This window comes from Nematostella vectensis, chromosome 1, assembly GCF_932526225.1.
Source record: "Nematostella vectensis chromosome 1, jaNemVect1.1, whole genome shotgun sequence".
In the NCBI taxonomy this organism is placed as follows: Eukaryota; Metazoa; Cnidaria; class Anthozoa; order Actiniaria; family Edwardsiidae; genus Nematostella; species Nematostella vectensis.
In genome coordinates this window covers 19,478,487-19,505,792 of record NC_064034.1, presented here as the reverse complement: position 1 = coordinate 19,505,792, position 27,306 = coordinate 19,478,487, and the positions used below count along the sequence as shown (strand labels likewise).

Below are 27,306 nucleotides of genomic sequence, written 5' to 3'. Positions count from 1 at the left end.
AAAAATTAGCCACCCCCCCTCCCCCCTCCCCAAATTTCTAATGGTCCACCCATTAGATTCACTCTCTTGCCTGCGTATGGAACTTACATGGAGTTAAAGTTGGAATTGCAAGAAGTACGGCATTTATTCAGCAATCTCGACATACTCGGGATTGTTGAGACTCATACTGGTGCAGACTCGAGGAATCTAGAAGTCGAGGGGTTTAAAGTCTTTTCTAAACATGGGAAAAACGGGATGTAGATATGCGGGGGGCATTTCAATCTATATCAGTAAAGCAATTGCAGACGGCGTTAAATACATACCGTCCAAAAAAACAAACATGGGAAAAACGGGATGTAGATATGCGGGGGGCATTTCAATCTATATCAGTAAAGCAATTGCAGACGGCGTTAAATACATACCGTCCAAAAATAACAACATAATTTGGTGCAAATTTATCAAGGAATATTTTTCTCTCGACGAGGATATCTTTCTAGAAACGGCGTACCTGAGCCCCGTAAATAACAAAGGCAACGAACAAGAAATACTAGATGATTTAGAGCGGGAAGTACTCGATTTTTCAGGTAAAGGGAAAATCATCCTACAAGGTGATCTAAACGCGAGAACGGGTTGATTGCAGGACTTTGTTGCGGATGACAACGATCAGTTTCTAGATCTACCCGAAGATTATTTTTCCGACGTCCAAAATTCTAGATTTTCGTTCGACAACAAATCTGAAAGTAGAGGCAAAGCATTGATCGATATGTGCAGTTCGCTAAGGTTTAGGATTATCAATAGTAGAATAATCGGGGATTGCCCTGCACAGAAAACGTGTCCCAAATACAATGGCAGTGTGACAATAACGATGTGTACAATGTACCAAACGTCTTGTCAGTTGTACGAGGGGGAAGAGAACACAGACCAAACTGTTATGGAACCACTGCTTTACTATGAGAACTTTCGAAATGTAGAAATCTATACAACTTTACGGTTGCTCCTTTTTATGAGTAAGTACGCAGCTGCTTTGTCTCCTATTATCTTTGTTCTACAAAGGAGTTCTTTTGTCTCTATTCTCTCGTGTCGAGGTGCGGATATTGTCCATTTGCCCAATCAAATTGCAGCTTGTAAGAGCTGCGTACTGACCCCTTTTTATAAAACCTTTAAAAGAAAAAGTCGACAACAACGCAGATTTATGTTTTTAGAACGATATTTCGGCAGGCCAATACCTGCCTTCTTCAGGTTATAAATGAGTTACAATGTTACATCTAGTATATGTACAAAGTTCATTGATGATTAACTAACAAAAGGTAAAAATAGTAACTTATGGAAGATGGTAAATAGGGTGGTGTGGATTACTAAACAGCTAAACGGTTTCTTCACGCCGGTTGAGGCCACCGGGTTCAAGAGTGTTAGCGCGAGCTATCAGTGTGGCTTCTCTTCCTTTGCGGATGGAGTCGCGGTTATTTCTTATTTTTTCAATAGGTATGAGCTCTATGTCAGAAGAGGAGTGGTTAGGTTTTAGGAAGTGTTCAGCGGCGTGGGTTGGTATAGATCGAGATTGGGAGTCTACAGTTCTTCGGTGGTCATTAAAGCGTTCTTTTAATTTGCGTTTAGTTTCCCCAATATATTGAAGGTTACAGCGGTTACATTGAATCATATAAATCACGTTTTTAGTATTGCAGGTTATGTGGGAGGTTATAGGTCGTGTTTCACCTGTTGAGAAAAATGTGTAGCTTGTCAGGCCATCGGTTCTAATATAGGGGCAGGTTAGGCAGTTTTTTCCGCAACGGAAAGCACCGGGAGGTTGGTTGGTGGGAGAGCGGTCGGAAGGTAGCTTGGCTTTAACGAGGATGTCGCGGAGGTTAGGTGAGCGGCGAAAGGCGACAAGAGGGGGCTCAGTGAAAACCTTATGGCATCGCTTAGACCAGAGTAAGAGGTTGTAATTTCTACGGATTATGTCGTTGATGTTAGGTAGTGTAGGGTTATAAGTAGTGACAAAGGGGATGCGACGGGACTTCTTGTGGTTGTTATTATTGGGGCGTTAGGGCGTCAATGCGGGAAATGTTAGCAGCGCGTAGGATTTGCCCTTGAGAAAAGCTGGTTTATAGCCACGCTTGAGAAGGGTGAGTTCATTGCAGCGGTTATTAAAGCATTCTTCTGTAGAACAAATGCGGCGAATACGGAGGGCGAGGCTATAGGGGATAGACTTTTTGGTGTGATGAGGGTGACAAGATATAAAAGGAGGTGTTGGTGTTTGTCAGTAGGTTTGAAGTAAAGGTCAGTTTCGATTTTACTATTAACAAGGGAGACATTTACGTCAAGAAAAGGTACATTGTTATAGGAGTGGGAGCTTGTAAATTTAATGGTGGGGTGTAGGTTGTTAAGATAATCTACAAAAGCGTTCAATTTGTCTAGACCCTCAGTCCATACAACAAAAATATCGTCGATGTATCTTAACCACGTATGGGATTTGTAAGGGGCGAAAAGGATGTATAGAAATTTATTGGTTGAAACAACCTATGTAACGTTATGTAAAGTTATATGGTACCAATAAACATCACCATCATGGCATGTCCATGGTGTTATGATGGTGTAAGAATTGATCGGGAGGACTTCTTTTTGACCGGAATCGTACCTTTATTCTGATAAGTTAGTGGTACAACTGAGAGTAGGAAGTGTGTGATGAGGATTTACAATGTGGTCCTATTTGTTGCAAAACAGGTAGTACGTTTGATTGACAAGCACTGACCACGTGTGCAGAGGGCAGTGATTGGACGGTACTTAACAATGCAAACAGTTACATCAGATATCATTAGCTGCCGGCAAAATTAGCGATAACAAAGGAAAGCTTTAAAAATAGTAAAAGGATACAAAACGAATGTCCTTTGCCATGAAACTAGGGGAGAAGGTAGGAAAAGTGAGGAGGTAACTTTGGAGAAGCAAATATTCAACTTGTAATCGAAAGTTACTAAATGCGAGGGGAGAGAAGGAGTAATTCAAGTAGCGTGGGTGCGGTGTTTGCTGACTCAGATTAGCATAGATAATCAGTTTGCCATCCCAGCAAGCTTAAGCTCCTCCCTCCGAGCGTGGGATGTCCTACGTGGACCACGTCAATATTACCAACAGCCAATGTCAATAGCGAGTGAAGGTTGTGCAATCAATATGTTCCTGGCAGTTTAACTACTAAATGAAAAAGGCTGGAAAAGTGTTAAAAACAGTAGGCATGTAGCCATGAGTAATCGGTACGAACCAATCAGAATCAAACAACAAATTAAGCGACCAACTCACTACTAAAGCTAAATCAATAAAACTAAGAAAACGATTAGGAACATTTCCAGCACGTAATACAATGCCTAAACTAGAACAAATATCCAAAACTTGCGTATTTGCTAATTCTTACAGGTAGAATATTAACTTTCATAACATTGCCTTCTAACTATACTAAATGTCTAAACTTCTATATTCGTTAACCAAAATACTAAATTCAGTATTATCCTACATTATCTATCATAACAATGGGGTTACGGTCCGCCATCGTCCCGGCCATGTTAACTTATGTGCAGTGAATCCCTAATAGCCATAGTGGTATATCACACGACCCAAAAAGGCTAGACACATCCACACAAGCTCGAAAAGGGGGAAGTTACTCCTTACTAAAATTACTATTTTTATCTTTTGTTAGTTAATCATCAACAGATCAATAAACTTTTTACATATACCACCTGCAACATGCCACTGTAACTCATTTATAACCTGAAGAAGGCAGGTTTTGGCCTCCCGAAATATCGTTTAAAAAAATAAATCTGCGTTGTTGTTGAACTTTTATTTTAAAGGTTTCCTCAGTTGACGATAGTTTTATCTCGCCCCATTCCAACTATACTTGAAACCCCGGGGGATACTCCCCTATAAATTAGAATTAGAGGTGACCGTCGTATTTTTTAGGGCTTGAAATCCGAGGTTTGGTATTTTTTGTTATATACTGTTATGTTATTTTTGCTTCAGTTTCTATTAAAAACTATTTTCCATGAAGTTGCAAGGATGACAATACATTTTTAAACTTTAAGATGTGTATTTGATGATGCATGGTATATTGGGGGGTTGTGATTTTTTCGTACCGTAGTATTTTTAGGGTATTTTTTCGGGGGCTCCTACGGTCACCAAAGAACCCCCCCCCCCCCCCCCCCCTCCCCCGGGCTTGAAACCTTTTTACTACTGGTAAAAACGGAACCACTCGTGACAAACACTGGCAGGATTTTTAACAGGAGGGTGCCAGAAAGGCCCTATATTTTGGGCTGCTAGAATGTGGGGGGGGGGGGGGCTCGAGACCCCTGAGCTACCCCCCTGGCTACGCCCCTGACTGGTGACAAACACTATAAAATTCTCTTCGATCACACGAGGCTTTATCTGATTCGCCCAATAAATACAAATGTAAAATTTAACTCAATACTTTATCGCTATAAAAACTCTCGCCCTCACTATTTTCTACCTCGACGATAATCCCATCCTTCCCCTCCCAGCCTATTTTTGTTGGTCTCTGTCCCTTCATGGCCCGGTCCACATTATGGTACCATGGGACGAACAGTTCCTCGTGCTTTTTAATTGTTCTGGGTTTTATGTACAACCATAAGAATATTTGCAGTTACGTGGCGCGCGAACAGTCTCCGACTCGCTCCGAAACCTGCCCGACGACAACTAAAAAAAATTTCAAAAATTCGGGGAATGTTCGCCCGCCACGGGGCTTTTTCTCAGATCACGCAACGTAGTTTTGTCGGGTTTTCTAGCAAACACGAAGCCTAAAGCAGGGCGCATTTCAGCGAAGACTAAGGGAATTTTGTTGTCTAGAATTTTGCCTATCAAAATAAACTGTGATCCGCTCCTGCCCACTGGAGAACAAGAGAAGTGTAGATAGAAGCCCGCTCATAAGGCCAAGGTTGGGATACCTGTGGTTATACTGACAGTTAAAAAAAAAATGGCGGACCTACCGTCAATTCTCGTCGTCTTAGTGGCCGTTTTTTTGCCTTTATATGTTTGGATCCGGGGCGTAGAGCACATCATTATCCACCAGCGTTGGATTTTCGTATGTCTCTTCCTTCTCCCCGTATCCGTGCTCTATGAATCCTTTCTGTTTGTGCGGAACTGGTTGGCATTCAAGTATTACAGCGACCCGGAACGTCACAAAGAAAGAGTTCAAAAGGTGCAAGAACAGGTGCAGAAATGGAACAAGGATGGCCGGAAGCAGCCCATGTGCACGGCTAGACCCGGCTGGATGACCGTAAGCCCTCGTGTGGGGAAATATAAGAAGACGCACTGTAATATCGATGTGAATTTGATGGATATTTTAGAGATCAATTGCGCCGCTGGCGAGTCTACTGGTGTGGTTCGTGTCGAGCCCATGGTCACAATGGGCCAGTTGACACATGCTTTAGTACCACTCGGCTGGACTATACCAGTTTTACCAGAACTGGACGATTTGACTGTTGGTTTGTATACTTTTTTGAACTACATTCTATGCCCACTTGTTAAGGGGGAGGGGTGCGCAGTCAACAGTCGAGCAAAATGCGATAAAACTTTAGAATTTATTTATTTCCTAATACAGTCATTCCTCTAATCAGGCCCGTAGCCAGGGGGGTTCAGAAGAACCCTCTACACGACTTGAAGGTCCGCCCTGATAAAGTAAAATTCAGTACCACTGCAAGCTAGGAAGAGAAAATGGGTAAACGAGCCCCCCCCCCCCCCCCCTCCCCATTCAAGACCCTGACTACGGGCCTGATAATAAACAAGGATTCGATGGATTTGTGACAATATGTTCGACAATATCAAGGGCAGCTCCAGAATTTCTCGAAGGAGGGGGAGGGGGGCACAAACCCGAAAGGGAGGTGCCAGTATATAAAAAATATGTTTAGTATAAAATGGAATTGAGCTCTCAAACACGCTTTTATAAGATTTTGGCTGGAGGGACTGCCCCCCCCCTCCCCCTTCCCTTGATCCACCCCCCTCCCACTTCCCTTGACCCACCCCCCTCCCCCTTCCCTTGATCCACCCCCCTCCCCCTTCCCTTGATCCACCCCCCTCCCACTTCCCTTGACCCACCCCCCTCCCCCTTCCCTTGATCCACCCCCCTCCCCCTTCCCTTGACCCAACCCCCTCCCCCTTCCCTTGATCCACCCCCCTCCCCCTTCCCTTGATCCACCCCTGAATTGTATGTCCTCTTTTGATTTCAGGGGGACTTATTATGGGCTGTGGGATTGAGTCGTCTTCTCACAAGTTTGGCCTGTTTCAACATATCTGTGTTGGGTTTGATCTAGTCCTAGCTGATGGAACACTTGTCCATGCATCAAAGGTACAATGTGCCTTTGGTTTAGTTTAAGGGTCTTGGCACTTATCTCTGACACCTGTTGCTACTGAAACTTTTTAAAGCATTTTAAATCCCCCAAAAATGTCTTTAATGAAATGGATTTAGGTGTGTCATTATTGTTTATGAACATCTAAGATAACCAAGTTTCTGGAAAACTGACTTTTTCAAAAAAGGGCTTATTTCGAGAGGCTTAAATTTCACGATTTGAGTTATTCCTTACGGAAAAGAGGATTTCTTAAGGAAAGAGATCACAGCTTTCAAGAAACCGTCAAATATGTGATGGTATTGAATATCATTTTTTTATATATAATAATGGTAAAATAATAAATAAAGGTACAGTGGAACCTGGATTTTACGATATTCTTCAGGGAAAGAAAATGTATTGTATATAAATTGAGGTATCGTTGCAAAGAGGTCCTTGATTTTACGATATAAGGGAAAATCCATTGAAAATATTGCTGTATCGAGGTTTGGGTTAATTATCATCTTTTACAAAATAATAATATTGTAACTGTACTCTCTGAAAGACTGTAATCTGTATTTAACAAGATCTTTCAAGTCAGAAAATCGATTGACTGAACTGTGTGTGTGTGGTGTCTTTTTTTATCTCTTGTTGATAGACAGAATCAGTATTGTTGTATCAAGGTCAAAATTATGCTTGAGAAAACAGATTTGTATCATAAAATCGGGAATATCGTTGCATCCAATATTGTTAGATTGAGGTAATTTCTTATACATTTCACTGTACTGTTGCCAGGAGAAAGGAACGCCATTGTAGAATTGAGGTAATCGTAAAATCATATTTTTTTTCTTATGTTAATAAGTTGTTTGATAATGAAAATATTGGAAAATCATGGTATTGTAGACAGTAACTTTCTAAATATTCTCTGACAAGGCAAGGAAACCTTTTTGTTCAAAATAAAACAAAGTCACTCATTAGACTGGCATAGTGTGTGTACTTGTGAAGCACACTAATATATTATTTTCTGTTTTATGGCAGTTGAGTGATGTGTTTTTATTTTTGCAGAAAGAAAATGAGCATCTGTTCTATTCAATCCCCTGGTCCCATGGTACTCTTGGATTTTTAGTGGCTGCTGAAATTATTATCATCCCTGCCAAGAAATATGTTCGCCTGTCCTATAACCCTGTCCATTCCAAGAAGGAATTGGAGACGTCATTCACCAGAGAGTCCATGTCAAAAGAGAATGAATTTGTTGAGGCATTAGCATACTCTGAGATTGAGGCTGTGGTTATGACGGGGACGTTTGAAGATGAAGCGGAACCAGATAAGGTATGTTCCTGAACCAGATAAGGTATGTTCCTGGACCAGATAAGGTATGTTCCTGGACCAGATATGGTATGTTCCTGAACCAGGTAAGATATGTTCCTGAACCAGATAAGGTATGTTCCTGGACCAGATATGGTATGTTCCTGAACCAGATAAGGTATGTTCCTGCACCAGATAAGGTGTGTTCCTGAACCAGATAAGGTATGTTCCTGAACCAGATAAGGTATGTTCCTGGACCAGATAAGGTATGTTCCTGGACCAGATAAGGTATGTTCCTGAACCAGATAAGGTATGTTCCTGAACCAGATAAGGTATGTTCCTGGACCAGATAAGGTATGTTCCTGCACCAGATAAGGTGTGTTCCTGAACCAGATAAGGTGTGTTCCTGAACCAGATAAGGTATGTTCCTGTACCTGATGAAGATAAGTAGCAGAGTGACAAGCCGACTTTGGGGGCTGGTGGTAGGTGGGCAGACCAATGGGTGGAGTTTGTGGGGTGATTGTAGGTGGCAGGGGGTAGGACCAGTAGGTGTGACTGGGGAAAATGTCTTCTAATAAATATATTTTTGTTTAACCCTTAGCTTAACCCTATTGGATACTTTTGGAAGCCATGGTTTTTCAAGCATGTACAATCATACCTGAAGAGTGGGCCTGGCGTAGAGTACATTCCTCTGAGGGACTACTATCATCGCCACACTCGCAGTATTTTCTGGGAGCTGCAGGTATGTGTCTTGAGATTCCATATCAAATAATCCAATAGCCAGTGTTCTCCCCAGACAGTGGGGCTCCGCCACACTGTAATTTATGATCGTCAGATAAGATGCTCAAAGGGAAGCTGCAGATTTGCATCTTCTAGAGTCCATATCAAGTAATCCCATAACATCATTCAAAACTTAGCACTATCTGCACTAAGGAGTTGGCGGTAGATCTACAATATTAAATCTGGGCAAAAGGGCTTTAACAGCATAACAAAAAATAATTATTTTTCACTAATGCCCAAACCCAAAGCAATAAGGAAATGAAACTGAACCATTTTTATGGGACTTCTCACTTAATGCACTGCACTCTCTAAGGACAACTGTAAGCATGCCTAATGTCTTAAAAGCAGGTAAGTTTCAGTCTCTTATATTATATAAGTTTTTTTTACTGCTTTCGTTTGCATTAAATGGGGTGTCCAATAAAATGTTTAAAAAATGTACAAAATCTTTAAATGAAATCTTAAAAGGCTTTATCCCAAGTTATCACTTATTTAAATTTAATCTCTTTTCTGTTTTCCAGGATATAATTCCATTTGGCAATAATGTCATCTGGCGTTATTTGTTTGGCTGGGTGATGCCTCCCAAGATCTCCTTATTGAAGCTCACACAGGGAGAGACCCTCCGCCGCTTGTATGAACAGCATCATGTTGTACAGGATATGCTGGTCCCTATTGAAACACTTGGCAATTCACTGAGCTGCTTTCATGAGAACTTCGAGGTAAAGGAACTGATTACAGTAATATCACTGTATACTTAAGGTGCCTAAAAGATTTTCTGAAGGAGTTAAGCAGTCGTATGGAAAAAGAATATGACAATCTTTAAATAAAGAAATAACACACTTTTTGAATGCCAAGGGGGGTACACATCAGGCCCGTACCCAGGGGGGTGCAGCTCCGGCTCATAATAGACATATTATTTGTAGACAAAACTATAAAGCATAAGCGAATTAGATAAAAAAGGCATTCTAGATCACTATGTTATAAATCTAAAAGTCAAACTTAATTGTAGCCAAATACAATAATGGCATAAAAAATCCTTTTTGTTCTTTTAGCGGTGGTCAGATTTATATCAGAAAACTCACCCCCATTGCCCCTATCCTCCATTTTTTTTTTAAATTCACACTCCCCTGGGCCAGCACATGCACCCTGCCTACACCCCTAGGCCTCTATTACACCCCTGGGCCCCTAGGTACACCCCTAGGCCCCTAGGTACACCCCTAGGCCTCTAAGTATACCCCTAGGCCTCTAGGTACACCCCTAGGCCTCTAGGTACACCCCTAGGCCTCTAGGTACACACCTAGGCCCCTAGGTATACCCCTAGCCTTCTAGGTACAACCCTAGGCCTCTAGGTACACCCCTAGGCCTCTAGGTACAACCCTAGGCCCCTAGGTACACCCCTAGGCCCCTAGGTACACCCCTAGGCCTCTAGGTACACCCCTAGGCCTCTAGGTACACCCCTAGGCCTCTAGGTACACCCCTAGGCCTCTAGGTACACCCCTAGGCCCCTAGGTACACCCCTAGGCCTCTAGGTACACCCCTAGGCCCCTAGGTACACCCCTAGGCCTCTAGGTACACCCCTAGGCCTCTAGGTACACCCCTAGGCCCCTAGGTACACCCCTAGGCCCCTAGGTACACCCCTAGGCCTCTAGGTACACCCCTAGGCCCCTAGGTACACCCCTAGGCCCCTAGGTACATCCCTAGGCCTCTAGGTACACCCCTAGGCCCCTAGGTACACCCCTAGACCTCTAGGTACACCACTAGGCCCCGTGGTACACCCCTAGGCCCCTAGGTACACCCCTAGGCCTCTAGGTACACTCCTAGGCCCCTAGGTACACCCCTAGGTACACCCCTAGGCCTCTAGGTACACCCCTAGGCCCCGTGGTACACCCCTAGGCCCCTAGGTACACCCCTAGGCCTCTAGGTACAACCCTAGGCCCCTAGGTACACCCCTAGGCCCCTAGGTACACCCCTAGGCCTCTAGGTACACCCCTAGGCCCCTAGGTACACCCCTAGGCCTCTAGGTACACCCCTAGGCCTCTAGGTACACACCTAGGCCCCTAGGTACACCCCTAGGCCCCTAGGTACACCCCTAGGCCTCTAGGTACACCCCTAGGCCCCTAGGTACACCCCTAGGCCCCTAGGTACACCCCTAGGCCCCTAGGTACACCCCTAGGCCCCTAGGTACACCCCTAGGCCTCTAGGTGCACCCCTAGGCCCCTAGGTGCACCCCTAGGCCTCTAGGTACACCCCTAGGCCTCTATTACACCCCTAGGCCTCTAGGTACACCCCTAGGCCTCTAGGTACACCCCTAGGCCTCTATTACACCCCTAGGCCTCTAGGTACACCCCTAGGCCCCTAGGTGCACCCCTAGGTCCCTAGGTACACCCCTAGGCCTCTAGCTACACACCTAGGTACACCCCTAGGCCCCTGGGTACACCCCTAGGCCTCTAGGTACACACCTAGGCCTCTAGGTACACCCCTAGGCCCCTAGGTACACCCCTAGGCCTCTAGGTACACCCCTAGGTACACCCCTAGGCCCCTGGGAAAACCCCTAGGTACACCCCTAGGCCTCTAGGTACACCCCTAGGCCCCTAGGTACACCCCTAGGCCTCTAGGTACACCCCTAGGCCTCTAGGTGCACCCCTAGGCCCCTAGGTGCACCCCTAGGTCCCTAGGTACATCCCTAGGCCTCTAGGTACACCCCTAGGTACACCCCTAGGCCCCTGGGAAAACCCCTAGGTACACCCCTAGGCCTCTAGGTACACCCCTAGGCCCCTAGGTACACCACTAGGCCTCTAGGTACACCCCTAGGCCTCTAGGTACACCCCTAGGCCTCTAGGTACACCCCTAGGCCTCTAGGTACACCCCTAGGCCTCTAGGTACACCCCTAGACCTCTAGGTACACCCCTAGGCCCCTAGGTACACCCCTAGGCCTCTAGGTACACCCCTAGGCCCCTAGGTACACCCCTAGGCCTCTAGGTACACCCCTAGGCCCCGTGATACACCCCTAGGCCCCGTGGTACACCCCTAGGCCTCTAGGTACACCCCTAGGCCTCTAGGTACACCCCTAGGCCTCTAGGTACACCCCTAGGCCCCGTGATACACCCCTAGGCCTCTAGGTACACCCCTAGGCCTCTAGGTACACCCCTAGGCCTCTAGGTACACCCCTAGGCCTCTAGGTACACCCCTAGGCCTCTGGTACACCCCTAGGCCTCTAGGTACACCCCTAGGCCTCTAGGTACAACCCTAGGCCTCTAGGTACAACCCTAGGCCTCTAGATACACCCCTAGGCCTCTAGGTACACCCCTAGGCCTCTAGGTACACACCTAGGTACACCCCTAGGCCCCTGGGTACACCCTTAGGCCTCTAGGTACACCCCTAGGCCTCTAGGTACACCCCTAGGCCCCTAGGTACACCCCTAGGCCTCTAGGTACACCCCTGGGCCCCTAGGTACACCCCTAGGCCTCTAGGTACACCCCTAGGCCCCTAGGTACACCCCTAGGCCCCGTGATACACCCCTAGGCCCCGTGGTACACCCCTAGGCCTCTAGGTATACCCCTAGACCTCTAGGTACACCCCTAGGCCCCTAGGTACACCCCTAGGCCTCTAGGTACACCCCTAGGCCCCTAGGTACACCACTAGGCCCCTAGGTACACCCCTAGGCCCCTAGGTACACCCCTAGGCCCCTAGGTACACCCCTAGGCCCCTAGGTACACCCCTAGGCCTCTAGGTACACCCCTAGGCCTCTAGGTACACCCCTAGGCCTCTGGTACACCCCTAGGCCTCTAGGTACACCCCTAGGCCTCTAGGTACACCCCTAGGCCTCTAGGTACACCCCTAGGCCTCTAGGTACACCCCTTGGCCTCTAGGTACACCCCTAGGCCTCTAGGTACACCCCTAGGCCTCTAGGTACACCCCTAGGCCCCTAGGTACACCCCTAGGCCTCTAGGTACACCCCTAGGCCTCTAGGTACACCCCTAGGCCTCTAGGTACACCCCTAGGCCTCTAGGTACACCCCTAGGCCTCTAGGTACACCCCTAGGCCTCTAGGTACACCCCTAGGCCTCTAGGTACACCCCTAGGCCTCTGGTACACCCCTAGGCCTCTAGGTACACCCCTAGGCCTCTAGGTACACCCCTAGGCCCCGTGATACACCCCTAGGCCTCTAGGTACACCCCTAGGCCTCTAGGTACACCCCTAGGCCTCTAGGTACACCCCTAGGCCTCTAGGTACACCCCTAGGCCTCTGGTACACCCCTAGGCCTCTAGGTACACCCCTAGGCCTCTAGGTACAACCCTAGGCCTCTAGGTACAACCCTAGGCCTCTAGATACACCCCTAGGCCTCTAGGTACACCCCTAGGCCTCTAGGTACACACCTAGGTACACCCCTAGGCCCCTGGGTACACCCTTAGGCCTCTAGGTACACCCCTAGGCCTCTAGGTACACCCCTAGGCCCCTAGGTACACCCCTAGGCCTCTAGGTACACCCCTGGGCCCCTAGGTACACCCCTAGGCCTCTAGGTACACCCCTAGGCCCCTAGGTACACCCCTAGGCCCCGTGATACACCCCTAGGCCCCGTGGTACACCCCTAGGCCTCTAGGTATACCCCTAGACCTCTAGGTACACCCCTAGGCCCCTAGGTACACCCCTAGGCCTCTAGGTACACCCCTAGGCCCCTAGGTACACCACTAGGCCCCTAGGTACACCCCTAGGCCCCTAGGTACACCCCTAGGCCCCTAGGTACACCCCTAGGCCCCTAGGTACACCCCTAGGCCTCTAGGTACACCCCTAGGCCTCTAGGTACACCCCTAGGCCTCTGGTACACCCCTAGGCCTCTAGGTACACCCCTAGGCCTCTAGGTACACCCCTAGGCCTCTAGGTACACCCCTAGGCCTCTAGGTACACCCCTTGGCCTCTAGGTACACCCCTAGGCCTCTAGGTACACCCCTAGGCCTCTAGGTACACCCCTAGGCCCCTAGGTACACCCCTAGGCCTCTAGGTACACCCCTAGGCCTCTAGGTACACCCCTAGGCCTCTAGGTACACCCCTAGGCCTCTAGGTACACCCCTAGGCCTCTAGGTACACCCCTAGGCCTCTGGTACACCCCTAGGCCTCTAGGTACACCCCTAGGCCCCTAGGTACACCCCTAGGCCTCTAGGTACACCCCTAGGCCTCTAGGTACACCCCTAGGCCTCTGGTACACCCCTAGGCCTCTAGGTACACCCCTAGGCCTCTAGGTACACCCCTAGGTACACCCCTAGGCCCGTGGTACACCCCTAGGCCTCTAGGTACACCCCTAGGCCTCTAGGTACACCCCTAGGCCTCTAGGTACACCCCTAGGCCTCTAGGTACACCCCTAGGCCTCTAGGTACACCCCTAGGCCCCTAGGTACACCCCTAGGCCTCTAGGTACACCCCTAGGCCTCTAGGTACAACCCTAGGCCTCTAGGTACACCCCTAGGCCTCTGGTACACCCCTAGGCCTCTAGGTACACCCCTAGGCCTCTAGGTACACCCCTAGGCCCCTAGGTACACCCCTAGGCCTCTAGGTACACCCCTAGGCCCCTAGGTACACCCCTAGGCCTCTAGGTACACCCCTAGGCCTCTAGGTACACCCCTAGGCCCCTAGGTACACCCCTAGGCCTCTAGGTACACCACTAGGTACACCCCTAGGTACACCCCTAGGCCCCTGGGTACACCCCTAGGCCTCTAGGTACACCCCTAGGCCCCTTGGTACACCCCTAGGCCTCTAGGTACACCCCTAGGTACACCACTAGGCCTCTAGGTACACCCCTAGGCCTCTAGGTACACACCAATACCTTCACTGCTAAGACATTATTTGGATATAACACACCTAGGCCCCTAGGTTCTTACCAATACCTGCACTGGTAAGACATTATTTGTATATTAGAGGACAAGAACTGGTAGGTAGTTTACTATTTATCAGATTGGTTTTTATTTAACAAATGCTCAAAGTCAAATTGATATAGTATTAGCACTACACGTTTGTTAAACGAACTAACTTCTAATATCACAAACCCCACATCTCTCTACTTTGCACATCTTTTCACTTCCTCTTTCAGTCATCGTATACTTTTTATGACTACAAATCAACATACTTTCATTCATGTGTTCCACATTAGTCCTTATCTCTTTTTTAGTATTTAGCTCCTGTTTTCCCCTTCTCTTCACTGTTGACCATCCAACATTCTCCATCACTCAATAAACCAACCCAGCCTTTAAATCATACTTCCATTGCTCAAATTCTAAAACCAGCGTTTACCTACTTAAACTTCTCTTCTTCTTACTTTTCTCCATCGCTCAATCGCATTTTCTTACTAAGACTTCCCTCCATCGCTCAATCACATACACAGCATTCACTTCAATCTCACTGGTCTCTTCCTGACAGAGGAGGGAAGTGAGGTTGCGGTGTATGCTGGCAGCAATCATTAGCGTTTCTAATCAACATTCTTTTCTCCATACATTCATTTAGTTTGTTACCATTCTAACTAGTCTGACACCCCTCAGTGCCCTGCTATCCTCGAGTAACACGATTTAAACATGCAATCGACTGAGTGCCTCCTAGTTTCGAGCTTCTTACTCTCCTATTCCATAATGTGTCTTCCATTCCCTTTCCCTGTCTCTCTCACTTTATGCATTTACATTCTTTATAGTCCATTTTCTTGTCCAACTGCTTTTTCCTTTACTGTCTTCTTTTGTTCATTTTCCTCTTCTCTTTTTCTCCTCTTTTCCTTTTCTTTTTTCCCATTGTCCTTCCTCCTCATCTAATATTTTTCCTCTTCTTTCCAACGTCCCCTTTTCCCTGTTTCCATCCATAATTCTTTTCAATCCATATTTCTTATCCATTCATTACTATTTTGGTATTTCCAATACTCATCTAACCTTCCACTTTCTTTTAAGTTTTTGTTAATACTTTAAAAGTCTAGGGCATTTCTTCAGCTCTCAAGCCATCTCAAACTATATCTTGCATAGACTTCCTCGTTCGTTTTAGATATCAGTGCTTCAATTTTCCTCTGTTATTCGAAGTCATCATACTTTGTTCTACTTACATTTGATCCTGCTTATCGGTTATAAAGGAACGTGTAGTGTTTGCTGTGCGTTTAGCTCGACTTGTATAGTGTTCAATTCATTCCGATTTCTTTTGTATTCATACAGTGACGACACAAACCACAGACAGACAGACAGACATAGACCGACAGACACAGACGAACGGACAAAAAAACGAACGGACATGCAAACACATAGACAGGTGGACAGACAGTCATAGACCGACAGACACATAGACGGACTGACAGACAGACATAGACCAACAGACACATAGACGGACAGACAGACACGTAGACAGATGAACAGACACATAGATGGATGGACGGACAGACACATAGACATGGACAGGTGGACAGGCAGACAGCTCACTCGAGATCCTCAACATCAAGATCGTCCTCCATCATCGACCCCCCTGAGCTGTCTAGCGCCTTCGCTTCCCATGCCTTGCTCTCGTGCGGGGAGACACCCTGATCATGCGGCTCGGGTGCCACGCGGCGCGCACTTCTCTCTCGCATCATGCCCATCACTTCGTCCATCAGCTTCTGTGCTCGGCGTTTTGCTTTCTTCATCCCTCGGTACGCGCGGTACATGATCCAAATGTTCCTCTCCCTCTCCTTGTATGCCTTCTTTGGGTCGCGTCCGGTGATGGCAGAGTACTGTATAGGAATCTCCTCTTCAGTCTCGCTATCCGTCTCCGAGTTGTACTGTTCCGCGATGGCTTGCACTCCAAGCGCAGTCAGTGTCTCTTCCTCCGACGCGCGCTTGACGTACAAGGCAAATTCGTCATCTGAAATGCGCTCAGGAGCTGGGTAATCTGCAGGGATCTCTTGGAGGATCTTTGCCACCACGCCGTACTGACTCTCCAGGCTGTCGTAGATGTTCTTGCTGGTGAGGACAGGTCTGGGCTTGCCATTGGCGCCGCTGATCAACAGAGTAATAAGACCCTCCGGGTTAGACCCGCATGCATTGCGGATAGAACTGGTCGTGCTTACTGGAGTGTTGTGAGTGCCTGCTTCAGGCGAGGATCTCCCATCACTGGTATCCATCTCATCAGAGGAAAAGCTCTGCACAGACATGCTGCTCATCTGCCTAGCGATAACACTGAACGTGGCGCTCTCTACTCCAGAGACATCCCCTTGCGCGCTGTTAATGGCACCCATCAGAGGCCCCTTGCCCTTTGTTGTTAGTTGACCAGCAATAGGTTTCCCTCTGATGGAGTCTGCGTCTTTCTCCCGCCCGTTGACCGCTCCTCTCCCCCTCCTGGATCTCTGTTTGGATGACCCGGATTTACTGGCGCCTGGCATGGGTGTGTCTTTGCGATCAGTTGCCCGTCTCCTTCGACCAAAGAAAGGTCTCCGTCTAGGCTTGGTCGCAGTCAAGACTTGCTGATCCCTCTTCATCTCTCGCGCCTTTTCCACGGGTACCGCGCCTAGCGAGCTTGTCGCCCCCTCTTCCCGCCGCACTTGCACCTCGTCTTCGTAGTCGTATCGTCGCTCGGCATTCGAGCCTGACGCGGCCTCGGCCCTTCTCACGTAAACTCTTCTTACATGTACGCCATCTTGCTCTTCGTGCCCGGACACCTCGTTTTTGCTCTCGCACTCTTGTTTAATTTCCTCGACTTTTTGCGCGGACGAAAGGCAGACGCCCATCGTGCTGTAAGGACTTCCCGCGAAAGCTCGAGATGAAACGTTTGTGTTCTAATTTACGTAATTATTCAATTATTCTTTGTTCACGCACAAACGTAGAATGATCCAAGAAAGCTCAAGCTAGAAGCGGGTGTTCTAATTTAAGAAATGGAATGTACACGCGTTGCTCTTTAACCTTGCTCCTTTTCACCGTTTTGTTATCGCTAGTAGTTTTAATGAAAAAAAGGAAAGGATAACAGAGACAAAGCGCGCGCAATGGAAAGGTCCCTTTCCTCGCTTTACACAAACGCGCGCGCTCTGTTCTCCGTCCGATACTCATGCTTCGTTCAAATTTTCGACCGCTCAAAAACTTGTACCGGAAATGGTGTGTACACGGAACTGTGTGAATTTTTCATACTATTTGCACGGGTCTCTTACAACTAGCTGCCTTTCATTCAGCTGGAGGAGGTCCCATGTGAACGGGACGCGCAACCGTAGGAAATTCGATCGCTACCTTGTAGAAAGGGCCTTAGGCTATTAAAGTTGATTGCAGTTATAGTATTAGCATAAATTAAACAACAATTCAGACAAATAATGAAACAAGATACAACCCCACCACGCAACTTCCTAATAGGATCCTAATAGGGATTTGTTTGTTTTCTATAGCTATACCCCTTGTGGATTTGCCCTATGTACTTGCCCCGTACCCCTGGCCTAATAGTGATTATACTTGTTTGTTTTCTCTAGCTCTACCCCTTGTGGATTTGCCCCATGTACTTGCCCCGTACCCCTGGTCTAGTGCACGCCCCCGTGGACAAGAGGCGACCCCACTCGGACGGTAGGATGTACGTGGATATAGGAGCTTACGGCACGCCCAAGGTCAAGAACTTCGTGGCGAGGGAGAACATGAGGAGGGTCGAGGCATTTGTCAAGAGTGTTGACGGGTCAGTATGTTATTCGATATCTTTTCAACATACCGTTATGATTCGAATAAACGCCCTCCTTTCATTAAGCGCCCCCTTCCCCATTCCAATGACATTGTCATCGATTTATAAACCTTGGAATCGTCTCCATGTATGAACTGTTTAAAGTCTAACAACATTTTTACCGAAATGAAAAGACCCGAAAAAATTTAAAAAGCGCCCCATTATGGTATAAGGTTATAGTCAAATTACATAAGCAGATTTGTGGTCTATCATCATGCTACATTTTAATTGGTCGACGTACTAGTAGGAAAGTTATGATGATTATGACCTATCAAAAAAAGTGCAAGAAATTTGAGGCCAAGAAATGAATGGCATATGACCAGACCAGACCAGTTCTGGCTGTATAAATTTACCTAACTACAGTCGAAGCTCTCTGAGCGACCGCTCTCGTAAGCGACCAGCTCCGATAACGACCACGATCACAAATCACCGATTGAATTGTCACACAAGCTCTGTAATTCTAAGCTCTCGTAAGCGACCAACTTATCGGTGCGACCAGCTCCGTTAACGACCACAATTTCAAAACACCAACAGATTTTCTTTTATTTTTAAACTCTCGTAAGCGACCACAATGATTTTTGGTTTTACAACATCAGTCAACACCTGATAAACATCATATCCAATGCATGCTGAAAGCACATATAAAGCAGAAATGTTGTAATGTTTCACAAATGCTGCCTTTCCAGTAGGCAACCATTAAAGAATTTCATAATTTCAATTTTCTAACTTCAATTTCAACCATGGGATTGACATTTCGTTGTCTCCAGAAAATGTGTAAATGCAAGGAATCTCTAGTCCATTGCCAGCACCACGATTTATCCTTTTTCCAGTTACAATAGCCATCCACTTGTTTGTTGCACGCTTTAGAAATCGGCTAACAAAAGACGCCGTGCGGTCGTCGTAGACGCAGAAGATATTCTCATGACAAAAAGCTTAAGTCGTCGATATAAACGAGCATAACGAGCTACTTTGCGTAGATTTAATTGCTATTAAATAAAAGAAGTCACTCATGATAAGTCAAATACCTAGTTTTAAAATCAAGCAATAAACGAAAATATAACAGCGTTGTTATTATCACGATAACTTTAAGATTCCATTTAAATTAAACTCCCATAAGCGACCAACACCTATTGTTAAAGTTTTTGGCGCTCTGTGGTCACTTATGAGAGCAAGCTCTCGTAGAAGACCAGCTCCGTTAACGACCACAATTCTCAGTTCCCAAGGTGGTCGCTTACGAGAGCTTCAACTGTACTGTTATTTGTCTAACAACTATTCCTTTCGCTTTCGGCTACTGAATATTAGAGAAATTGTGGCAGTAGGGTGGTTTTCATTAACCCGTGAAACAAAGTGTGATAGTCAAAGGGTAATAGTCAGTAAAACACAAAAGAGAACAATCAGGTCACAATAAAGTGTAATACGCTAAAGTGTAGTTCACGGGTTCATGAAAATCACTATGCATGTACTGTACTTTCAGAGCTGTGCGAGGTAAAGTTTCAATGTTTCAAAAATTTCATTTCAAGGTTTCAGATGCTATACGCTGACTCGTACATGACAAGAGAGGAGTTTCGCGCGATGTTTGACCATGAGCTCTATGACAAGCTCCGCGAGGAAATGCAATGCAAGGAAGCCTTCCCGGAGATCTATGACAAGGTTTCACGAGCTGCGAGGCTCTGAGGGAGGTCCTACAACGTCATGGTCTCATCGCCCGTGAGACATCGCGAGGGGTGGAAATATTTACGAAACACTTTGTGATAAAATAACATGGTTAATGATTGAGACCAAGAGTGTTCTCTTGCGTTATGTGGCAAGTTTAGTGTATCCTGGTCTCAAGAGCCTTGACTTCAGGCCAATCAAACATTCTTGTAAACACAAGCGAGCTCGTACGATCAAGGCTTCCAAGATTCGTGTAAACACAAGCGAGCTCGTACGACATGCCTTTTTGAGGTGTTGAAAGTGTTAAAGGCCATGAAAAATTTGCTTTATCTTTTATTCTGAAAACTGGCAATAAAATCAAACACACCAATCTCATTTAAACTGTTGGGTCTTTTATTAAATATCTTTCTTTCAAGATGTTGCGCCAAATATTCCTGGTTTCGCTTCAGCAATCTCAGGATCCAACGAATCACGGGCAGTAAACAATACCTGTGATTATGACAACAGCCCAGCATGTTATTTGAAACTTTTTCTTACTAACTCTAATTTCTTGGTATTTGATTTGCTGTCTGGTTGATATTTTAGAATTTTCTTGAAACTAAATGAAAACCCTGTAATTAATAGATAAATTACAATGATGAATATAAAACGACGTACACGAATGGTCACAGCTAACGTAACGTGACGAAGAGAATTCAAACCAACTTTGATTCAGGGTCAGAAGGGGCAAACTATAGTAGCCGCTTTGCTGGCAGCAGAGTTCAGTATTTTAATAAACTTAAAAGGTGGCATCACCTTGACTAATGTCATTTACTGTGTCGGCTGTGCATCTAGCTGTACAGATCATCATCTCCGTCATCACCATACAAGTCACCCTGGTTATCGCCGCTGCCACCACCAGCACCACCAGCCCCGCCCTGGGAACCACCAGTGCCTTGGTTGGGGAATCTACACAACAAGATAGAAACTTGGTTTACAGGGTAGTTACCAGAACTACAGTAATAAATACTGTACTAAGCTCAAGTGATATTTATGTAGACCAACATTGAATACAGGAGAATGAGCGATTTTAAAGCTGCAATGGAAACCTATGTTTATGTAATTTGGACCAAGAGATTAAAAAAGAGGTTAAGGTTATCTGATTAAAATAAAAAACTTGAAAAATATTATCTACTGAGCTCAAAGTTCTTTGTTTGGGGTGGGTCTGGAGTAGCTTGGGTTACAGTAGTTATTGGAGTTCATCACAGCGTTATCTTTAGTATCATTTTAGCACGAGTCACCACGCACCTGAAGTTGCCTCCGAACCCTCTGCTCTGCTGTAGCGTCTGAGCAAACATCTCATATTTCCTAATGTCATTATCGCTGACAGAACGCCTGGCAAACTTCATGGCTTCTTCAAAGTGATCTTTCCTTATTTCTGGCACGGGATCTTCATCTTCCACTTCCTAGAAAACATCAAAGTTATAACAAGGTAAGAGCTTTGTTATCTCGACTTAGATCATTTTTGACAACACAAAACACGTTGGAAAACCTGAAAATAAATAATTCTGCTACCATTATGCCTTGACTTACCATGTCTAAGTCAGGGTTGTCTACTCGCTGCTTCTCTCTATTAATATCAGTCTCAATGGCCTCTCTGATGGCTAGCTTACATGCCTGAATAAAAGAGCAAAAGTACTTTTAGAAAAAGTTCTGATAAGAGTAATACTAAATTCACTTAGTCTTACCCTCTGGCAGATTTCAGTCAAGTCGGCTCCACTGAAGCCATGTGTGACTTTAGCAACATAATCTAGATCAACGTCCTAAAATATAAATTAACCAAAGTTTAGTGTTGATTACTGAAAAGTGTACGTAGTGTTGAGATAAAACATAACTAAGCCCATCCTCTTACCTTGGCAATAGGAGACTTTCTGAGGTTGGCTTTCAAGATGGAAGAACGGGACTAAAACAAATATCACACAATTAAATGAAAGCAACTTTTTATTGAGTAATATCCCCTATAAGGCGTATCACTTCGCCATTTACAATCCCACCATACAGAGTCACTTAAAGAATTTATTTCAATCAGCTGACTCAAGCATGTAACTGAGATGCTTTCAGTCAGATATCCATAAGATGTTTGACATTAATGATAACTTTGAAGTACTACTGCAAATGTGTCATTGAATTTTCAAATAAACAAGTGGTTTATTGGTATATTTTAAGAGGGCTTACCCCATCATCAGGAAGAGGGATGTAGATCAGCTGGTCAAGACGTCCAGGTCGCAGGATGGCGGGGTCAATGATGTCCGGCCTGTTGGTAGCACCAATAATGAACACATTCTTCTTGACGTTCATACCATCCATCTCTGTAAGGACCTGGTTGATGACACGATCAGCCGCACCACCACCATCTCCCACATTACCACCCCTGGATTTGGCAATGGAGTCCAGCTCATCAAAGAATAGCACACACGGGGCAGCACTACGTGCCTAGGGGAAAGCAAAATCAGTCATCAGTCATCATCAAATGCATAAAAATAGGGCAAAATCGGTCATTCTTATATGTATGACTTTAAGCATACCAAGTATAACATCAAATACAGTTGGATGAACTAAGACAAAATGTTCCTTCTGAATTTCGTTATCATGTTTTAAGTTAGAACAAAAATGAATAAACAACGATACACTGTAGGTGTATCCAATCAATTGGCTGGAACTGGAGCATCCAGTGAAAGAGAAAGATTCTACACATGTATCTGGCTATAACCAAATAACTCTCACCTTGTCGAACACATCTCGCACATTGGCTTCAGATTCTCCAAACCACATGGTGAGTAGCTCGGGCCCCTTGATGGAGATGAAGTTGGCCTGGCACTCATTGGCGATGGCCTTGGCGAGGAGTGTCTTACCACAACCAGGGGGGCCATAGAACAGGACACCCTTGGAAGGGGTCATGCCAAACTTGAGGAACTTGTCTGGATGCTCAACAGGGTACTGCACTAGCTCCTGCAGCTCACGCTTGACCCCTTCTAGACCACCAATGTCATCCCAGGAGACATTGGGTACCTCAACAACAGTTTCTCGCAGGGCGGATGGGTTAGACACACCCATGGCATACTGAAATAAAATTTAACGGCATAAGTGGATGAACAGGGATAATTAAGAGAATGGGTGTGGTAAGCTCAAATATTTTACAAAGTACACTTACCCTAAAGTCGTCCATTGAGACAGCAAGGGAGTCCAGCACCTCTGCATCAATAGTCTCATCCTCAAGATCAATAAGGTCCATCTTCTCACGGATCTGTCAAGGAATAAGGAATACTGGGTAAAACCTGAGAAGTGCATAGGGTCATCAAATACAGTACAATGGGGTACCATAAATACATCAAGTAACAAGGAATACTGGGTAAAACCTAGAAGTGCATAGGGTCATCAAATACAGTACAATGGGGTACCATAAATACATCAAGTAACAAGGAATACTGAGTAAAATCTGTGTGTAAACAGTACAATCTTCAGTACAACATGTTACATTAAGGTACTAACCTGTTGAAGGGCTGCCTCAGAGCAGAGAGAAGCAACATCTGAGCCAACATAGCCATGGGTCTCAGCAGCAATCTGTATATTAGTGCAAAATATATGTTCAATATCAACAAAATAAGAATAAAAGTGAGAGAAAAAAGCTAAAAAAAGTAGATTAAGGGCTGGGCAAAAAGCATTTGACAGGCATATACCTGTTCCAAGTCAACATCATCTCCAAGCTTCATGTTCTTGGTGTGGATTCTGAGGATCTCCAGACGTCCTGTTGCATCTGGGATGCCAATGTCAACCTCACGGTCAAAGCGACCTGGAAATAACCACAAGACAAAAAGAGCCTATGAATCGCATTCATGTTTTACTGTCATACACGATACCATTGTGCACTTGTGTCTATTTAGGTGTAGTCCTTCACTGCTTTCTCCCCTTAGTTATTACTTTATTACTTTCTTCTCTGACCACTTTTTCCTACACCTATCCCAACCCACTAACCCCTCTCATTGTCTTGTTACACTATCCAATAAAATCAGAACACAATACATGGTCCACAAAATGTCATGGCTTAGACTTACCAAATCTCCTCAGTGCAACATCAACACTGTTGGGTCTGTTTGTAGCTGCCATGACAATGACATGTGACCTCTGCTTCAAGCCGTCCATGAGTGTCAGCAGCTGTGATACAATACGCCTCTCTACCTCACCATGTGTCTGTAACCACAAAACAATTATCCGTCTTTCTGTGGTCACACAATACCCCTATGGAATACTCTACCCTACCTTGTCTCTCTTGGGTGCAATCGCGTCAATCTCATCAATAAAGATAATGGCAGGGGAGTTCTTCTCGGCTTCCTCAAAGGCTGAACACAATAATCATGTGAGATGCTTTAGTAGTTCACAAGAAATAATAGAACTTACACCAAACATACCTTTTCTTAGGTTACTTTCTGACTCTCCAGCAAGCTTGCTCATGATCTCTGGACCTAGAAGAGAAGATAATAAGAAACCATTACCTTTTGCTACATTAATACCAGGACATTTGAAAAAAAAAAATTGCAAGTACTGTAACATACCATTAATCAAGAAGAAAAAGGCACCAGTCTCATTGGCCACGGCCCTGTAACAATACATAAGATATTGAAACTAGGAATTGATCAGAAACACAACATGGCCCTGTATAACAATACATCAGATAAACTAGGAATTGATCAAAAACACAACAAGGCCCTGTATAACAATACATCAGATAAACTAGGAATTGATTAAAAACAAAACAAGGCCCTGTATAACAATGCTGTACATCAGATATAGAAATTAGGATTTGATCAGAAGCACAACATGGCCCTGTTACAATACATCAGTTATAGAAACTAGGATTTGATCAGAAACACAAAACTGCTACGTTTATTCAAGGATGTCTGTGCCTCCAAGGAAGGCAACAGGTACCCATATCAATTATATATCTAATCTAATAAAGATGGATAATATGTTTTACCTGGCCATCAGTGTTTTACCAGTACCAGGAGGTCCAAACAACAGAATCCCTCTTGGAGGCTAGAGCAGAAATGAGACATTTAAGACATATAAAACAACTACAGTAGTACAGTTATCTGCCTCAACTAACCTTGACTCCAATTGCTTTGAAGAGCTGTGGATGTCTCAATGGAAGTTCCACCATCTATAACAATCAAATTAAAGTAAATTTAGAATATAGATCATGTGACACAATTAAACCCATAAATATCATATCAGTACTTTAACACGAGCAGTATGGTTATTAGTCATCATGCAAAGCCATGGATAATCAATTTAGTAAACACACCTCCTTGATCTGTGCAAGCTGTTTTCTGCATCCCCCAATGTCATCATAACCAACTTCATTCAGAGACTCTTCCTCTTCCTGGAATATCAGGAAAGAACATCAATTCCCTGGTGCAATCACACATACTGCCAACACATGATTATTAAATAATAAAAGAGCCAAGCCACTGCAGTTGAGACCTACGTGTTCTACAACCTAGTTTTTCCACAAGCTGTAGAAAAACTAGGTGCTATGTGTAAGTGTGGTTGAATTAGGGACATCAACAAATAAATCATGACATTAACAATCAGGGGCATCAACATTAAGTTAAATTGTTTGTTTTATGCCTGTGTGAAAAAGATTAGTTTCACTGACAATTCCAGCATTAGAAAAAGGGCTTTGCCAGTCTAACCCTGGTCCAATGAGCATGGAAGAGGTGCAGTGTACAAACCTCACGCTTGACTGGCTCTCCCTCACAGTGAATCACGGTATCAGGTGCAACTATGCAGTAGGGGCTAGGGTCTGTCTCAATGACTTTAAATTCAACTGCTCGCATACCGCCACGGACTAAGAACATGTCGCCTGGAATTGAACAGCACCAAGAGACAATATCAAAAAATCACAAAATAAAAATCACAACAATTGGTTTAAACTTGAACACTCTTCAAACAATGGGAGCAACAACAATTGTGGAACCTAGAAAATACAACAATAAGGCAGCATACCTTTTCTAATTGGGCGATAGGCCTCTACGAAGTAGGGCTTGAGGAAGACATCAAAAAGATTCCTGGAATGGGTTTAATTTTACATTAGCTTCCAGCAAGTAACTAGTGGTGGTATAATAATGAAAAGAAATTTGTTCTTACCCAGTAAGGCCTTCGACTGTGTCATCAAAAGGCAAGACATGAATTCGTTTTCCATATTTCACATCTGGACAAGACTGGACACTGAAGGAGGAAAACATATGGCTTAGACATAACCCCTAGACTTCAAATATGATCAAAGTGAATTTAAGTACAAACCAAAATACAATTATACTACTTATATACCATTTAATAAGTATACAAACCTGACAACATCACCCAGTCTAACTCTCAGATTCATGCGTACAACTCTGTTCATCCGAATTTTGTCATCAGAAATTGTGTCATCAGATAAAACAATACACACCTAGAAATAAATTTACACATCTCAGCAATATTTACATATGCAGCGGCTGGCAAGACCTGATTGGTCATCATCTATGTAAGCATCAGTTTTAAAATTTACCTCCATTTCAATACTTGGAACTTATGTAATTATAAAGGACATGACAAAGCATATTTAAAACATAATGAGTTCAACGCAAAGCATTTAAAATTTGGCTATTGTGAATTAATTATGAAAAAAAATATGAATAAGGGTACGATGGGTCTATTTTGTTTAGAAAGTTGAATACTGTAGATGAAGAATCTGTTGTTGGCGTTGTCGTATTCATCATGTCTCAAACGTACTTTCCATGATAAAAGGTTAATTCTTACCGTATCTTTGCGCTTTTTCCCCTTTATAAGCACCGTATCCCCTCTAAATAACTGTAGCTCCTCCATTTTTGCCTAAAAAAAGAGGAAAGGAAAGTGAAAGTTAAAATTTGCTGTGGATGCAAATGTGGTTTTAGGATTGATATATCCCGCAAATAAAGGATACATTGGGGCCTACGAACCTGTGACATAGTAACAACGGAGTTATCATCATTTACAGCTTCCTCGACCAAAAGTCTGTTGGGCCGAGACTTGTTCTTTAAAATCGCTGTGGCAAGTTCATCCCTGAAAAAAAAATTGGCAAGAGAGGAACTTAGTCACAAGAACAGCTCTTTCAAATACGTTTACGTCGTTTGCCAAAATAAAAGGCACATTGTTATAAAAAAGGTACATCTTATAAACCACATTTTAGACAAAACAATAGGTGGATCGCTCCTGTAGAAAAAAAAAAGGTTTTCAAAAGCCGGGTTTTGTGAAATCTCACGAGGCAGAAAACCCTTTGTCTAATTTCCTATGACAACTTTAAAGTTGCGCGGAAAGAAAGTACGATCTTTCCAACACTGGAAAAGATACAGCTAATGATCTGAGTGTATCTGGCAGTGTATACTTACTGGTGAGCCATGTTTGATGGGTTATTTGCTTCCCAAAAAGTCCAAACTACAGTATGCCTTTCTGAGAGATCTTTTAGATGTAACTGCTGAGTAATTCACTGTACCGGCGTCCTCTGCGCACGTGCATATGGTGACGTATCGGCAACACCATATT

General features: G+C 44.7%; 2 protein-coding genes across 2 annotated transcripts; one reads left to right on the top strand and one right to left on the bottom strand.

Moving 5' to 3' along the window:
• Positions 1-4,918: 4,918 nt before the first annotated feature.
• LOC5507671 (delta(24)-sterol reductase) lies at positions 4,919-20,082 on the top strand. Its single transcript, XM_001628254.3, has 7 exons — positions 4,919-5,459; positions 6,201-6,319; positions 7,362-7,625; positions 8,203-8,343; positions 8,900-9,097; positions 17,816-18,012; positions 19,575-20,082. Exons 1-7 carry the CDS (start codon positions 4,949-4,951, stop codon positions 19,726-19,728), a joined length of 1,584 nt encoding a protein of 527 aa, XP_001628304.1. The 5' UTR covers positions 4,919-4,948; the 3' UTR covers positions 19,729-20,082.
• Positions 20,083-27,297, bottom strand: LOC5507670 (transitional endoplasmic reticulum ATPase). The gene is made up of 24 exons (XM_032376379.2): positions 27,153-27,297; positions 26,724-26,826; positions 26,545-26,616; positions 26,094-26,194; positions 25,891-25,971; positions 25,750-25,811; positions 25,476-25,606; positions 25,046-25,123; positions 24,848-24,901; positions 24,719-24,777; positions 24,297-24,340; positions 24,153-24,206; positions 24,004-24,083; positions 23,799-23,934; positions 23,424-23,536; positions 23,236-23,307; positions 22,898-22,990; positions 22,471-22,806; positions 21,922-22,179; positions 21,599-21,649; positions 21,435-21,509; positions 21,280-21,363; positions 20,995-21,152; positions 20,083-20,655 (listed from the first exon to the last, which is right to left on the bottom strand). The coding sequence occupies exons 1-24, from the start codon at positions 27,161-27,163 to the stop codon at positions 20,538-20,540; spliced, it is 2,424 nt and encodes an 807-aa protein (XP_032232270.1). The 5' UTR covers positions 27,164-27,297; the 3' UTR covers positions 20,083-20,537.
• Positions 27,298-27,306: the final 9 nt, after the last annotated feature.